A 16,505-nucleotide genomic window follows, 5' to 3' on the forward strand; every position below is an offset into this window, starting at 1 on the left:
CTGTCAAGTTTTGAAAGCCACTGTCTCCAGAATATTTATTTAACAAGAATGAAACAGAATATATATATTAAATTCATTAACTGTTATGGAACCATTAAGACCTACCATGTGTTATGCAGAGCAAATTTTTTAGGTTGAGCTTTTTGGTTATGAGCTATTAAATTGGCTCTATCAAGTACTATGAAATCAACAATGATTATACAGTACGCTTGTAGGCTTATTTTGCATAAGAAACCAAGCTAGATAACTTAATGGCACATATTTTCAACTCACTGCTTCAAATTTCCATAGCCTTTTGCATGCAGATGAGTGCAAAGGTGCTTTGCAGTCATTGGTCAGTTTAGTAAACCAAACAATTATATGTAACTTTAAAAATGAGGAATGGGCAGAACAATGCATGCTGGAGGCATTTCTTCTAAATTACTGCCATTTCAAATCCCAGCATCAAACGAAAGAGCACACAACAGTTTCTTTGAGTGAAAAACCTAAACTGAATTACTTTGAGAATGGGGAAGATACAAAAAAAAATTGAGATATGCACATAGAATAGCAATCTAATATGAACATGGAATAGCACCATGAAAGAATCAGGTCAACTTAATGCAGCAGTATCCATTAATAGTTCTTATGCTCACCACAAGATGACTCATCAGATCTGTCAGAACAATCAGGACGGAAATCACACTTCTGGGTGATATTGATGCATTGGCCAGTGGCTCTGCAGATGAATTCTTTTTCTGTACAGTTGTTCATAGGAAGTGTCACAGGAATGGATGTCCCTGATGGAGTTGTTGAATCAACTGGCAAATTCCCTTAAGAAGCAAATGGTTACAGTTATCTCTTATGAGTTTCGCAAATACCCTATTTTTTCATATATGAGGAATGGCCCTTAGCATGGAAAGCAAGCCCAATGAGAAGAGGTTTAACCTGGAGAAAAGAAGACTGAGCGGGTGACATTCAAATAGCTGGGCAGGTATAGGTGTTTGCTCTTTGCAAGATCTAATGCACTTAAGTTATAGGAGGATAGGTGTTGTTGTTTTTTGTTGAACAGTAAGTGATACTCCTTGACTCTAAGAGCCATTCAACAGTGGAACCAATTACCTGGAAGGGCAGTGGGCTCTCCCTCATATAGAGCTCTGGAATTCTTGCCTTGATAGGAGGTTGGACTAGGTGGTCTATAAAGCTCTCTCTAACTCAACGATTCTATGATTTCTTCCAAAATGGCTATTCATTTTCCTGCATTCTGCATTTCTGGGATTGGGAACTTCATTTGCATGCAAACTATAAGTCACAATTTGGCCACACTAAAAGTTTTAAGTCTAGATTCCTCCTTACCATTGTAAAGTGTGCAGTTCATAAAAGATAGGTCATCAATTCCAATGTCTCCAGTGAAGCCATCCCCCACAGTACCTTCCACCAAGAGCTAAGAAAAAGCAATAATTAAAAAGCCATCTGTCACCGCCACTGAGAGGATTTCCACTTCTAATTACATGTTTAATATCCATTTATACCCTCCCCTCAAAAGAGTACGATTTTGACTTTTTATGAAGCGCTTATAGCCTTTCTTGAGGATAAACTGTGTTTATGAGAGAAACTAATCATGATTAACTCTCCCTGGTGTTCCTTTTAATCACAAGGAACACTTAAAGCATTAGTGTGGTTGGCTACACAGCCATGTGTAAGCCCATTAAAATATCACTGTAATATAGAATTATGGCAAGATTCTATAGTTAGAGCCTCATCATTGTTAGCACATTCAGTAGTAATCATTACATAATTAATCATCGTTAATGATTTCAGTCATCATGTGTCTGAAGCATAATATTAGGGGAATACCATTAAAATGAACCAAAATGAAGATGCTATTATATTATTCGACGAACAGTAAAGAAATAGCATTTCAAGAAATGGTATTAGAGAACAGACTTTCTATATGGAGGTTCCCTTTAGATGGCACCCCAGCCATATGTGAGGCCTTATCCTGGAAGCACATGTATATGACTCAACTACCTGGGCAGGAACGAATCACAAGAACTTCACATCATGCTGAAGAGATATCTGAGTATAATCAATATCCATGCTATTATGGTTTTTATCTTATGCTAAATAAAGTGGTGCAACCTAAATTTAAACTCCAGTTCAAATACAATGTGTTGGACTCAACATAACACTAAGTTGCTGGTTTGGTCAGCACAAGATTTCTACTTGTGCAATGTAACATTCTCCCCATCTCCTTACCCCATGCACCCCATAAATCTGTTCTGGGGTTTCCCCTACCCCTATGGAGAATATTTGAGGACAGTGTGGGGCATGTGGGGGAAGAAGACATAAAGCCCCGTTGCACTGGCAGTAATCCTTCTGCCAGTGCTTTTATTTAGTTAAATACCCCCAGTTATATTTCATTATGTCCAGAGTTTAAAGGACTTGCCTTGACAGAGAGACACCCAGGTAGCTCCCCAATTAAGCTGCCCCTGAAGTCTGCAGAAGCTTTGAAAGTGGCATGCCATATGAGATGTCAGGCACTGGGAAGGAATACAAACAAAGACAGAGGGACACTTTTTTCTTGTGAGATCTTTTAGATATTGTCCACAGTATTTTAGATTGGAGAGCTCATATTCTGTCTTAGTCTTAGTCTTGGACACTGTTAGGGCATTCTTTATCAGCACAAAAGACGGAGAGCCTGATTATCTGCTCTGATTCCAAAATCTATTATTGGAAACAGTAAAATGAAGGATTTCTGCCAAGGGCCCTTCAACCTGGAGAGAACTAACCAGGGTAGAATAGTGAGAACACGGTCAAATAAGGAACATGAGGACACATTCCCAACATATGTGCCTGTGTGCTCCTTTCTTGCTTTACATAAGAACAGGAAGGGGAGCTACCAGTTTCTTCCTTCCTACACACCCTAACAAGTTTCATTATCAAGGCCTAACTGGATGAGATGACATTAAAATCAGGACTGGATCCCCCATCTCTTTAAATTTTATAAATTTCCTGTTTTGGAAAAGGACAGATTAGCGTTTCCCAGTCTGGGTAGTACCATCCATGTAGATAGCATAATTTCCAACATCAGCTATGCAGTACAGGCAGTAGATCAAAACTGCACATTCAGATGTCATGTGGTTTGGGGAAATGATTGAACACCTATAAAACCCTTGCATGCACATGCCCTACAATAATGCTCTCGTCAATCATAAAAAGCAGACACATGAATCCCACAGTATGGATAAACAGAAAGATACATCTTAGTTTCAATATTAGATTTCCATGCGCCATAAGCTACAGGTGATAATTTAGACAATACATCCATATTTTTCAAAACTAAAGAGTGACAAGAAAAAAATAAGCTGGAAAAGTGCAACTTAAATCGTAATGCAACTGATATTTTCAAAAACAAATGTTCCTCATCAGACATTTACATAAGATGATGTTCTTTTCAGTTCTGTATCATTGGCATTTAGGTGAGGGAATGAAGGATGGGGATGTGGTAAACAGATTCAGGTCAAATGTGGGAATGTATGTTTAGACATTATGTATTGCTACATCCTTTCTCCTACAGCTAATTAGTTCTTGTAAATATTTTCACTTTCGGAAAACTAGCAATGAATAACAAATAGGAAGGATTCTTGCAAGATACAAAAAAGATGAGTGTCTGTTTTTACATGCCAGGAGCTTCCCTTTGATAGGCAGACAAACTCCAGTTAGCTACAATTCAGTGCAGATAAAGTAAATTTGCCAATAGAAGTGTGGATGTGGGAGAATAATAACGTGAAAGGAATTCATCCTAAGAGACTGTCAAAGGAAGAAAAATACCAAGACTGCATTACAATAAACATATAGTCAAAATTATTTGTGTACAATGCCACATTATTTCCAAAATTAGTCTGAATATTCAATTTGGGGTTTTCCTTTATTTAATATGTTACGGATAAATAATAGCCTTGCTTTGGATAATGGGATATTGATTATAAAGTATAACACATCCTTTCAGTCTGGTCTTGGAGGCAGAGTACACATGATGTGTACACAATCCATATCTATCCTGTGTCTGTCCTAGCTGTGTTTTAAGTTCAGCACTGTGTACACAGATCTGTGTCACTTATTAAATAGAGGAGGATACAGTAGCATGAACTGTTGGAGCTAGGTCTTCATTCAGGAAAGGGTACACTTGGCAAAGCAAATAGAGGTGGCAAAAGACACTTGACTACCACTGTCACCTGCACATTTGTAACTGAGGCAAAATCAAGAGTACCTACCCCCAAACAAAAAAAAACTCTTTTAGAACAGGTTGAAGACTTCTTCCAGACCCATCAGTACCACCAACCAATAGTAACTGTTTTGTCTGGATGTTATTTTTAAAATTATGGGACGCGGGTGGCGCTGTGGGTAAAACCTCAGTGCCTAGGACTTGCTGATCAAAAGGTTGGCGGTTCAAATCCCCACGCGACGGGGTGAGCTTCCGTCGTTCGGTCCCAGCTCCTGCCCACCTAGCAGTTCGAAAGCACCCTTAAGTGCAAGTAGATAAATAGGTACCGCTTTATAGCGGGAAGGTAAACGGCGTTTCCGTGTGCTGCGCTGGTGCTGGCTCGCCAGTTGCAGCTTCGTCACGCTGGCCACGTGACCCAGAAGTGTCTTCGGACGGCGCCGGCTCCCGACCTCTTGAGCGAGATGAGCGCGCAACCCTAGAGTCGGACACGACTGGCCCATACGGGCAGGGGTACCTTTACCTTTACCTTTTATTTTTAAAATTAGAACTACTTACTGTACATTCTGGACCTGCCATCATCTGACACAGTTGCCATCTTCTCCTGCCCATCTTCCACCCTTATACTCAACTGCATTCACAGACTTCAGACTAATTGTCATTAATTGAGAACATTAACTGAGAAAATCCTGATAGTACAGTTTCTGCTGTTTCCAAACTGGGAGCTCTTAGGTCCAAACAAGAAGTTACTTTAAGTGCATAGCAAGTTACTATGTGTTTTTCTTTTCCATATTTACTTACTGGTGCTGAGGTGGCCGATTTTAACTGGGACTGCAAGACGAGGCAATGGGATGATTAACCTTTTCCTTCCCAGCTGTGACCCCAATCACACCCACACCCACCCCTGAGGCTTAGGGAGGGGCAAAGACCCACCACACCTGTAATCAAATACGTAAAAATATAGCACAACACAACTGACCCTTAGATATATCCAAGATAATTCTTACTAAGCAATCCTGATTTCTGCTCTTCATGATACATAGCAAAGAGGTTTTTCACAAAACTCCAAAGAAAAATTAAATGTTCTGCCATAGTTACCACTGTAAAGGTGCAAATAGGGTCAGTTTCTTATCTACTTTTTTTTTTGTAGTGAAGAAAGATTTGTCAGAATTCAGTTCCAAAATTCAAGCCATTTTAAAAAGCATCTGCCAGCTGTGTATGTGCAAACCTCAGATTCCATTATATATACTGTACCATCCTCCAGGGAACTCATTTACCATGAAGCTAATTTCACATCTCATTTATTATCTGAATGAGGATAAATAGTTTCCAGTTTCTTTTAGCTCTAAGAACTTTGCAGATCCAGCTTGAATGAAACTTACAAGGCTCATATGTAGTTGGTCAAATATTACATAAGAAATAATTCTCTGTAAATGAGAATTATACATTATATTTAACTTTGTTGTTGTTTAGTCGTTTAGTCGTGTCCGACTCTTCGTGACCCCATGGACCAGAGCACGCCAGGCACTTCTGTCTGCCTCGCGCAGTTTGGTCAGACTCATGTTTGTAGCTTCCAGAACACTGTCTAACCATCTCATCCTCTGTCGTCCCCTTCTTCTTGTGGCCTCAATCTTTCCCAGCATCAGGGTCTTTTCCAGGGAGTCTTCTCTCCTCATGAGGTGGCCAAAGTATTGGAGCCTCAGTTTCACGATCTGTCCTTCCAGTGAGCACTCAGGGCTGATTTCCTTAAGAATGGATACGTTTGATCTTCTTGCAGTCCATGGGACTCTCAAGAGTCTCCTCCAGCACCATAATTCAAAAGCATCAATTCTTCGGCGATAAGCCTTCTTTATGGTCCAGCTCTCACTTCCATACATCACTACTGGGAAAACCATGGCTTTTACTATACGGACCTTTGTTGGCAAGGTGATGTCTCTGCTTTTTAATATATTTAACTTACCGTATATTAAAGAGAAATACTGATTATTTTTAGAATAAATTTAGAACTTTCTGTTATCTAAAACTGCTGCAGTAAGGACAAAGCTGATGCTATGGAAATTCATAGGTTAATATGTCTCTTGGCAGATATGAAGGCAATTCCTTCCAACAGTAGTATGACCCATTCTTCTCAATTCCTCCATAAGTTCTGTGGTTATTCAGAATGTAGAGTTATTTAATCCCATTCTTTCCAATTCCTCCATAAGTTCTGTGGTTATTCAGAATGTATAGTTATTTAATCTACCTTCTGAGATTTTGAGAAGTTAACTTTGTGTTTTATAGCTGCTGGATTTTTCTTTTACTTTTTTTACTGCTCGTTTTATTCTGCAGTTTTATGGTATTTTAATATATATATATGTTCACATTTCTTATTGTTTTAATTTGGGTGTATGTGTGACATCTTCTATTTCTATTCTATTTTCAAAAGCAGAGTAGATTGTTTGGGCACAGAATACTGGAAACATGAAATAATGCACAAGTGTGGGTCTTGATGTTGCAAGATAGACTAACAGGCAGCACATGCTAACAGCTTCCATCTTGTCAGCCTGAGGCCTAAAAGGAAGGGGAAAATTGAGTTGGATGGTTAATTAATTCAGACCCCAATTTCTCCCAGATCCTGGAGTTGTAAGCCACTTTAAAGGACCACGGAGGGAAAGCCCATGTCCCTTTGCCTCTAGAGTGGCTACTGATTCATCACTTTTAAAAAGGCAATAGATCACACACACACAAAAAAAGGAAAAAGGAAAAAAGAAGACATAGTTTTGTGTCATATCTGCATATGCTAATTTGTTTGTAGAGAAGCAAATCTAGAAATAATGACTATAATTTACATAGAAATATAATCCGTTTTACCAGCATTTGGAAGAGACTAGGTGAACTTTGTTCCTGCATAGTGTGCTGTCCAGGTACCAATGGTTGATGGACAACTTCAAGGCCCCTGCTGTCCCTTCCTATCTTTAAATAGGACTTGGGTCACACAGTCTTTCAAATAGAGGTCTGCCCTCTGTAAAGTAGGACACGTCACTCCCCTAAGCTCCTCTGTCTGCAAATGGGTTGCAATCTCTCTTCCCCTCTTTGTTGCAATTTAGCTGTTGTGCATATGAAGCACAGACCAAGCTGATCTGGTGGTAGAAAGATGCCATGCAAGTCATCCCACTCCTGTTCCTGTCCTACCCTTGCTCCACCTCTGTCTATTTCTCTATTTCTCTATGCTGTCACCATGATGCATCCTGTTGTGACTGAATGCATTATATGCTCTAGGCAATTCAGTCTTTTCCAGATCTATGTGTTTACAGCAAAATGTAAACCAAGTTTTCTTGGATACCTTTTTCCTACAGAACTGTGTAAGAGGAAAGACAAAGTAAAATATCTTTGTCTATAACACACTCATTTTCCTCCCCAAAGTTTAACGAATCAGCTATATATGATTAATCATATAAGGCATCCTATAGCTAAAACTATTTTGAGAAACAAATGCTAAACTGGTTATAAATCATTAAACTGAACTAAGTAGCCAAGGCACAGAAAACTTTTCAAACAAAGATAGGCCTTCATTCCTTTAAACAACACAGAAGAAAATGTGAGATGAAAAATGAGATAAGATATAAGCAAATATGATAAATGCAAAGCAATTAATTTTAATCCAGTGTTTCAAAATTAAGAAAATTGACTTTCGAGTCAATGTCATTTTTCATCACGTTGTTGCTAATGCCAAAAATTGGGTCTATTTTTCATTTTAACACAGTGGGAGTTGAATCAAAAAGTCTTCGTATTGGAACTAATTAGAAACTTATTGCTTCCTCCTCTTCTGTTTCCCCTGCCCCATCTTTTCAGTAGCAACTAAATGCTTTTTTTCTGAACCCATTCTTTATGTTCCTAAAAAACTAAGTGATGTACAATGGACCCTTTCCACAGGTTCACAAGTCAAAAGTATTATAAAATGAAAGTTTGTTCAAAAATAGATGTGAAGGCCTAGGATTTCACAGAAGATGGGCATCTGGTAGACAAGGATCTGGCTGTAAGGGAGTTCACTTCCTCGCAAGCACTGTTTATGTAGACTGTGTGGCAAAACCTATTCAGTAACACCAAATGTTCCTTTGGTAAAGCCTTGCCCTGGACAATTCAGAAAAAAGTTAAGTCTTGCTTACACCTGAAGATCAGAGGGACTGGCTATCCCTCTGTACTAAAAGCGTCAAGAGCTTGCTGTGAGCCATTGTTGTTTGCTAATTATCCCATTGTGATTGGAGACTCATGGACAGTTTTATGGTACTACAGACTTACAGTATGGGCAAATTTATTGTTCTGGGACCACATGAGCCATGTACTTACTTCTAGTTGTACTGTCAAATAAAACTGAGCTGCATCTCTTCCATTTTGTAGTCTGGATTTCTGTTCCAGTGTACATGACTTCTTTGATGCAGACAATTTTCCTATTTCTGAGACTGCAATACTCTAACCTCTTCCCCAAGAATAAGTCCCTTAGGCCTCAGCTGGATTACTTCTGAGTAGACATGTATAGCATGTTGTGAATTTCATGTTAGACTTAAACAACATGAAAGTAAAGCAGTCTGACAGCAAATTATTTTGGCACAAAGTAGTATTTTCTGTTAGTTTATGCTAGGGACTAGTGCAAACATCAAGTTTCTTCCAGCTCAGACTTTGATAACTTGCCTATGAATAGTGATGTGACCAACAAAAACTGTATCTGCAGGACGTCAAGAGGAATCTAAAATCTGAGAGTGTATGAATAAATATTTGGTTATTTAAATAGGTTGCTCTTTCAAGTACCGAATAATTCTTCACTCTCTAATGTTATGTAAATCATTGTTGCAGTTTTTCATGCAAAATTGCACACTAAATTCCCATTCTCAGCATTTTAGCAAATTCAGTCTAGGATATGTGGATAATGAGAATTACAAAAAGCAGCAGGGGTAATCAACTTATACGATGTAGCTATGTATGAACAGAACTTTGTAAGAGTCGTTAATAAAGACCTGCAGCAGTTATTATGGAATAATAAGATATCAGAGGCATTTTTAGTGGTTTCTTATAATTTGGCAGCGCCACATGGGGGCAATTAACACAGTTTCCAACCACACAGAATGGATAAAATCCAGCACAGTTTAGGAGCAAATGTTAGGTGATAAACAAGCAAACTACTTGATGCCCTAAACTAACATTATGGGTACCTGATTACAGAGGCCTTTAGATTTCTATAGCTATTATTAAAGGCATAAGAAAGACCTTTTTGTATACCATTTTGTCACTGCTAGCCATGTATGTTTAATATATTTGATTAGTCTGAAACAACAGAGGAAACTCAAACAACTGTATGGGGAGGGGGAGTATGGAGCAGCACTGTGCTCTGTAAATGAAACTTGCATCAGGAATTGATTTTCCACCAAAGAGACAAGCAAAGACTGAATGACACAGATCCAAAATTCCCTTCCATGGATGGAATTAGTTCACATTTATGAAACAGAACTTTTCCACCTATAACCTTCCACTGCAGCCTCCTGCATTCCACACCATATTGTGGCCCTCCCTCATTTTATGATCTTTTAGATGTGGCAGCCATTTTGTGCTATGCTACACCCCACACACAGCTATTTTGTGACTGGTGCCCACAACACTTTCACAGAATTCAAAATGTGCCCACTGGCCCCTAAAGGTTAGTGATCCCTTTGCAATATATTTTGCTGCTAAATATCCACAAAAGATATGCCCAGTTAATGTTTGGTCAGAAATTGGTTCAAAGGAAATGTGATCTAACAGTCAAACTTCCATTTGGAAAGGAAAGGAAAGGAAAAATCTTCATAAACATTTCGTGTCACTCTAAGCAAGCATACCTGAAATGGCTCTGAACTCTCAACATAGAGCACTTCCTTTATCCATCTGTTGCCTTGATCGCCAAATGTTTGCCACAGCAGCTGTCCCCTTGTATTGCTCACAGTTCTCTGGGAAATTGCCAGCCTGTAAATGTGCTTTCCAAACATATGATAATGGAAGCGAAAAATGCAGCTTTTCTTTCCATGAGTAAAGGTAGAGTTAAAGACTGGGCTTAGTAGAGTGGCTTGGTTTTGGAACATCTGTGGCTCTGAAGACTCAATGTAAAGATAATGCCCTTTGGCTGTGCCCAAAGTGTGGTCCTTCATTGGCCCAGTGTTAAAAGTGGAGGTTGGCCCTTGGTTTCTGGTCCAGTCAAAGTCATCATCCACATCTTGTTCCCAGTTGCAGAGGCCAAGTTCAAAGTCACACTGCAGCTCAGTTGCTGAAACCAGTGAATGTATATGCCTTTGATTTTTAAATGCCAGAGAGATGCCACATCCCCCCGCCCCCGGAACACCACAGGTCAATACTATATGTGGGGCATTCTGCACAGAAGAAACTGGTGGCTGCCAGTTGTCAGCTGCTGAGAGGAGTTCTACTCGCACCCATGACAGCAGAGCTTCAAAAACAGACCTTTGTTGTTTTGAAAAGGGCTTCTGCCACCCTTGCTAACAGTAAGTCCCGCCCCCCGTACCTTTTACAGATCCCATCTCCCAAAAGTAGCCACCTGTGAATGCAGGCAGCAAATTTGGTGAGGCCACTTTTGCTCAAGCATCTGTATCTATTTTCAGACACTTTCAATGACGAATGATAACTAACTTACATTAGTTAGTGTAAACTAATGGGATGTGTTAAATTGTTAGGCTTCTCATGCAGAAAATTCAACTGATTTCCTACTTATTCTTAGCACTGTGCTAAGAATGAGGCACTATTTTAAAAATTGAAGGAAATCAGCAAATCTTAATCCAAAGTGAGCAAAGGACTGCATTTTCTAAAATTCAGTTTCCACAGGCCTTGGTTTCTTTACGGGTGCAATCCTTCCCTCTTCTAAGTACTCAGTGTGCTAGGTCTACTGAAGTGAACAGAACTGTGATATCGCCTGAGACGCAAGCACAAGATTTACTCAGTGCTTGAAGTTGACCATTGCAATTTAAGGGGAAATGTTTCAATGTCTTACCGCATTTGTCTTCATCAGACCCATCTCCACAGTCATCAACAAGATCACACAATAACAAACTGTCGATGCAAGCCTTTGAGTCTTGGCACCAGAAATGATCAGGGCCTTCGCAGTTTAATGCTGGAGGTGGCATTGCACAGTTCTCAAATGTTATATCATCAATTGCTGAGACACCATCATAAAATCCAAGGCTGACTTTATCTAGAGATAATTGAAATGGGTGTGGAAGGCGGCCAAGTTGAATGAAACCCTTTAGCCACTGATCTCCTTGATTGTAATATATCCTCCAAAGGGCTGTAGGATCTTTTTGTCCATCAACAAGCAATTGCATTTCTGCTGCTCCAACTGATAGTCCACAGTTGTAATACCTGAGAAGGGAGTCTAAAAGTTAGGGATCAACACCATCAATACACTGAACAAATACACACAGAGAGAACAAATTTGCTCTCAAACATCTTTTTTTTTTGTAGTGTACCTATGCTTTGCTTGAGACACCAAGTTGTTACTTGAATTGACGCAGTTTAATCATGTGAGAAGGATAGACTGTCTTTCCTGACAATTATTGTTGGCGTTTTTTGACCCTTCCAATACTAATACTGCATATAAAGAGATTTACATACAAAAAAACAAATGCAGTATCTGTATAATTCATAATACTAAGCAGAATTATAGCTGAAATGAGTCTAACCAATTGGTGCTATTTAAAGTACATAAGATCAGGAACACTGGCTTATCTACTCTTAATCAGGCTTCAGATTTTTAATCATTTAAACACTTTGAATTTGAGAGAACTTTGGATTTTTGAAGGGAATTTAAAATGTCATGGGCTCACAGAGACAGAAATGGCTAAGGTATTTTCAAGGATACAGAAACTCAAAAACTACAGTCAAGGAGTTCATGTTTCATTGTTAATCACCCTGGTATGATCCTCTTTCTATTTCCTTTAAGAAGGACTGCTGGAAGGCTGAAGCCAGAAAGAACAAAACAGAAAAATTAGCCCCAAGAACGTTAAACAACCAGTCAGAAAGAACTAGGAACTGATTTCTGACTGAAGTCCAAAATAAAATTAGAATTCACAAAATAATAAAGATGCTGTTGTTTAAATAGCACAAAATATTAATTAAATGATTTTAATTCAATTGAGTCTGGGGGAGGATCTACACTCAGGATTTTTAACGTTAAGGGTTAAGGAATGGTTTCGATAACCATATGGCCACATGACGTTCTACTTTTAACATTCATAATGCCTTATTAAAATGTGACATCAGAAGGTGCTGCAGAGCAACCAGCAACTTCTAGTAGGGAGACAGTGTTTTGATAGAGGTAAGAAAAGCTTTACTTTAAACGTATGCCCTGTAACATTTTAGAACAATACATCTAATATTGTTCTAATAATGTTAAACAGGTCGGTGTAGATCCAGCCTAGAATTTAGTACACTACCACACAAAATACTTTGAATAGTTTGAAATCAATGATTATGTCAGAGCAGTGGTGCAAGACTTAGTGCTATATGAATGTAATATAATCATTGTAATAAACCAGGAGTTACACTAGTAGAAATGGGCCATAATCAGAATATACTAAGTAGGCAGACGTAGAAGCTCTAAATGTGTTCAAAGGGTTTAACATTTTTCTTGGGTAGTGAATTTATCCAAATCTACTTTCAAAACAAATACTAAAAATGCATTCCACATATTGCAGAACAAAGCACATACAATGACAAACACTGTCCTCTTTTTCATTTCAAAGGCAGCCGTGTCTTCCTCTAAACACAAAAATCAAACTTCATTCATACCAGAAGGTCATTGTGCAACCTGATCCAGCCTGGCTGAATTTTGGGCTTCGTAGCTGTGCAGTCTGTGAGAAACTGCTGCTGTTTCTTAGAATGAACATAAAGTGGCCTGTTAAGAAGAGCAAAATGAAATTATTTTTCCACTAAGTACATATAATAAATAATAATAATAATTTTATTATTTATACCCCGCCCATCTGACTGGGTTTTCACAGCAACTCTGGGTGGCTTACCACATATCTAAAAACATAATAAAGAAAAAAAGCCACACATACTGTATTTTTTGCTCTATAAGACTCACTTTTTCCCTCCTAAAAAGTAAGGGGAAATGTGTGTGCGTCTTATGGAGCGAATGCAGGCTGCGCAGCTATCCCAGAAGCCAGAACAGCAAGAGGGATCGCTGCTTTCACTGCACAGCGATCCCTCTTGTTGTTCTGGCTTCTGAGATTCAGAATATTTTTTTTCTTGTTTTCATACTCCAAAAACTAGGTGCATCTTATGGTCTGGTGAAAATACGGTATTTGTACCACATCCCTTGAAAAATGTTCTGACATAAAATTGCACCTATGGATGGCTTTTCCTACTTAGATTGATTGAGATCATGCCTGGCATGACTATGTAGCAACCTTAGCCACAGGTCCTGTATTTACTTTTAAAATAATGCTTTTTTTCCTGGTTTGCCAATAAGTGCCAGGTGGCTGGGTCTAGGAGTCACCACCATTTTCACTCCTACAATGCCCCCAATATTGTGGCAAATTAAAATGGTGGTGGCTCCAAGACTTTGTCATCCCCTGATCATTAGAGTGCAGGTGCTGCTGCCCACCATAACCACCGGTAAAATATCCCAGAGAAACCCCCTGATATAGGATAGGAACCACCAAAGAATATTGTGCTGAGGTCCCACTCACACCTGAAGCTGGCTATGGGTAAGACCTTACCTGCAGGTTGGTTATAGGTGTGGTCCCATGCTGGAGCTTGCTTCTGGAAAGCAGGGGGTAGACCGCTTCTGGAGCTCCTTACCCAATCAAATGCATCACCACTGGCTGTTTCCATCCAGCCACAGCTGTCTGTTTCAAAGTCACATTTAGCAGCTGGAATATATATATTTATTTTAGTCTGCATCAATTTATCTGACATGACAGGTTAGCAACCAGTGTATACAGAAGGACAAGATGCAGTTGGAAGGGGAGGTGAATTGGAAGGTGCCTAATTAGAAAGTGCTGATGCCCCATAGCCCTGCAACCACCACACCACTTCCTATGCTGTTCTGGAGGCTCCCTCAACCTTCCAAGGCAGTTATTTGGAGGTGAAAGCGACTGCGCAGGGAAGGGAGACACAAGAGGACCTGGTTCTATGAACAAAACAGTGTTTGCACAACTAGTACACTTGAAAACAAATTGGTGGGCCAAGGGATCAAAGAAAGTCCATGCATGATCTACAGTAGGCTTCCTCAACCTTGGCCCTCCAGATGTTTTGAGACTACAATTCCCATCATCCCTGACTGCTGGTCATGCTAGCTAGGGATCATGGGAGTTGTAGGCCAAAAACATCTGGAGGGCCGAGGTTGAGGAAGCCTGATCTAGAGTATTATTTAGCTTTGAATAGGTGTGTTCACAAGCTCCAGCTTTGCTCCTGTTTCCACATGCCAGACATGTGTGAATCATCCTTATCAAATCAGTTAGAACACTATAGAGCCCTGGTGTGAGTGTCTGTATTAAGAGAGAGACTGTTTTAAGAAAGCAAAGCTGAATTCCTCCTTTGGAAAGTGAAACTCCAGATATCACTTTCTGAGGTTCTGTTATTCTGACAAGTCATTTTCAATTTTAGTTTTAACCTGAGAAGTAGCCACAACTGTACACAAAGACATCAATAAAGACGCTGGGTGAAAGTGCTTCACCTTCTGTGTGGTTTGCCTTAATTAACTGATCCTCCTAATGAAATAGCCATAAGGCTATTGACATGCACATTTAAAGATCTTTAAGCATGAATTACAGATCAATGTGTTTTCACTTACAGCAGAGGGCTTCGTCACTGCCATCTGGGCAATCAGGAGTGAAATCACAAAACTTGTCAGAAGTAATACAGTCTCCATTCTTACATGCCAACAATCCAGGTGGACAATAAAGAGATGAAGAATCAGAGGTTTCCAACATTGTTGCCCCTTAAAAAACAACAACACAGTTGCTTATTCTTGCCAGGAAAAAAACCAGCAGATAAAAGTATTATCTACAGAACACATTTGCCATATTTTTGGCTCAGGGGTAGAGCACATACTTTGTATGCAAAAAGTTCCAAGACTGAATTCCTAGTATTTCCAGATAAATGGGTCAGGTAGCAGGAGATACAAAAGCTCTCTGCTTGAGACCCTGGAGATCAACTCCCAGTCAGAGAAAACAGTACTAGACTAGATGTTAGTCCTACTCAGAGTAGACCCACTGAAATAAATGGACATGACTTTCTTAATCACATTAATTCCCGTAGGTTTACACTGAATAAAACATAGTTGAATTTCACCCAATGAGTAAACTTTCGTTGGCTATAACCCCTCCTGCCTAGCAACACTTCTTCTTTCCCTTCAACTAATGTATTCAATATATTATTCAGTCTGCAGAAGTAGTGGGGTTTTAATTCAATGTTTGTTGCTGTATGATCAGGAGAAAGGCTTGCAAAATTGTCCTGATCTTGTGGGCCATCAATGGTCAATGGCTTTACAAATCCATAGCTTAGATTCTGCAGATTCCATGACAGTCAGAAGATTCTGTACCACATGCCAAATTCTGCACATACTGAATCACAGAATAATGTGATTCCTGCATTGGATTACATCTGACTATACTTCTGTAAATTATTCTCTTGCATGAGGTGAGAACTGAGAGACTCCCTACTCGATATTCCTTCACTGTTTTGAATACTGCTAGCCATTCACACAGGGCCCTTATGTCTAATTGGGGAATACTCATGTACAAACTCATGTACACAGGCTCAAATTGTGAGGTCCAAGACATCCAATATACAGTCTAGAGATTAAATATGTGATTTGAGTCTTTATGTACAGAACTGTATGTGCATATGCACCAACTGGACATGCATGTAAGACAGCATGGAGGCAATCAAAGCTTGCCCCACACTTCTTAGGGTAAACTTGAGTATCTGTCATTGGCCATTGAATAAATGTAAACTCTGACATGCATGATTCTAATACATCCTCAAAACATAGGTACTTATACAAAAACCTATACTTGGGAATCAGCTACACAGCTGCAAATAGAACATTTTAAGTGTGTTTTAAGCACATTATACAAATGTGACACTAGATGGCGATTGTGAGCTTATGGCAAATTCAATATATATTTTAAAACTTTTTTAAAAAAAACATTTTCATAGCGTTTTTTACATGTGTCTAGATTCCACCCCAGAATGCACACAAAAATCAATCATATGGAACCAAACAAAAACCAAATCACAAAACCTCATAAACTTGTAAGAAGCCTGCTGATTCCAACTA

At 39.2% G+C, this 16,505-nt stretch overlaps 1 protein-coding gene across 1 annotated transcript in view; it reads right to left on the bottom strand.

Moving 5' to 3' along the window:
• The window catches only part of MALRD1 (MAM and LDL receptor class A domain containing 1), a 238,211-nt gene that overhangs the window by 169,265 nt on the left and 52,441 nt on the right, over window positions 1-16,505 (bottom strand). Inside the window, exons 15-21 of the mRNA XM_081881827.1 lie at window positions 15,015-15,161; window positions 13,939-14,091; window positions 13,004-13,109; window positions 11,208-11,575; window positions 10,051-10,472; window positions 1,336-1,423; window positions 636-812 (exon numbers count right to left, since the gene is read on the bottom strand). Coding sequence (XP_081737953.1) covers window positions 636-812; window positions 1,336-1,423; window positions 10,051-10,472; window positions 11,208-11,575; window positions 13,004-13,109; window positions 13,939-14,091; window positions 15,015-15,161 — 1,461 coding nt within the window. The remainder of the gene's footprint in view (window positions 1-635; window positions 813-1,335; window positions 1,424-10,050; window positions 10,473-11,207; window positions 11,576-13,003; window positions 13,110-13,938; window positions 14,092-15,014; window positions 15,162-16,505) is intronic.

Source organism: Podarcis erhardii, assembly GCF_964252035.2.
Source record: "Podarcis erhardii genome assembly, chromosome: 12".
Classification (NCBI taxonomy): domain Eukaryota; kingdom Metazoa; phylum Chordata; class Lepidosauria; order Squamata; family Lacertidae; genus Podarcis; species Podarcis erhardii.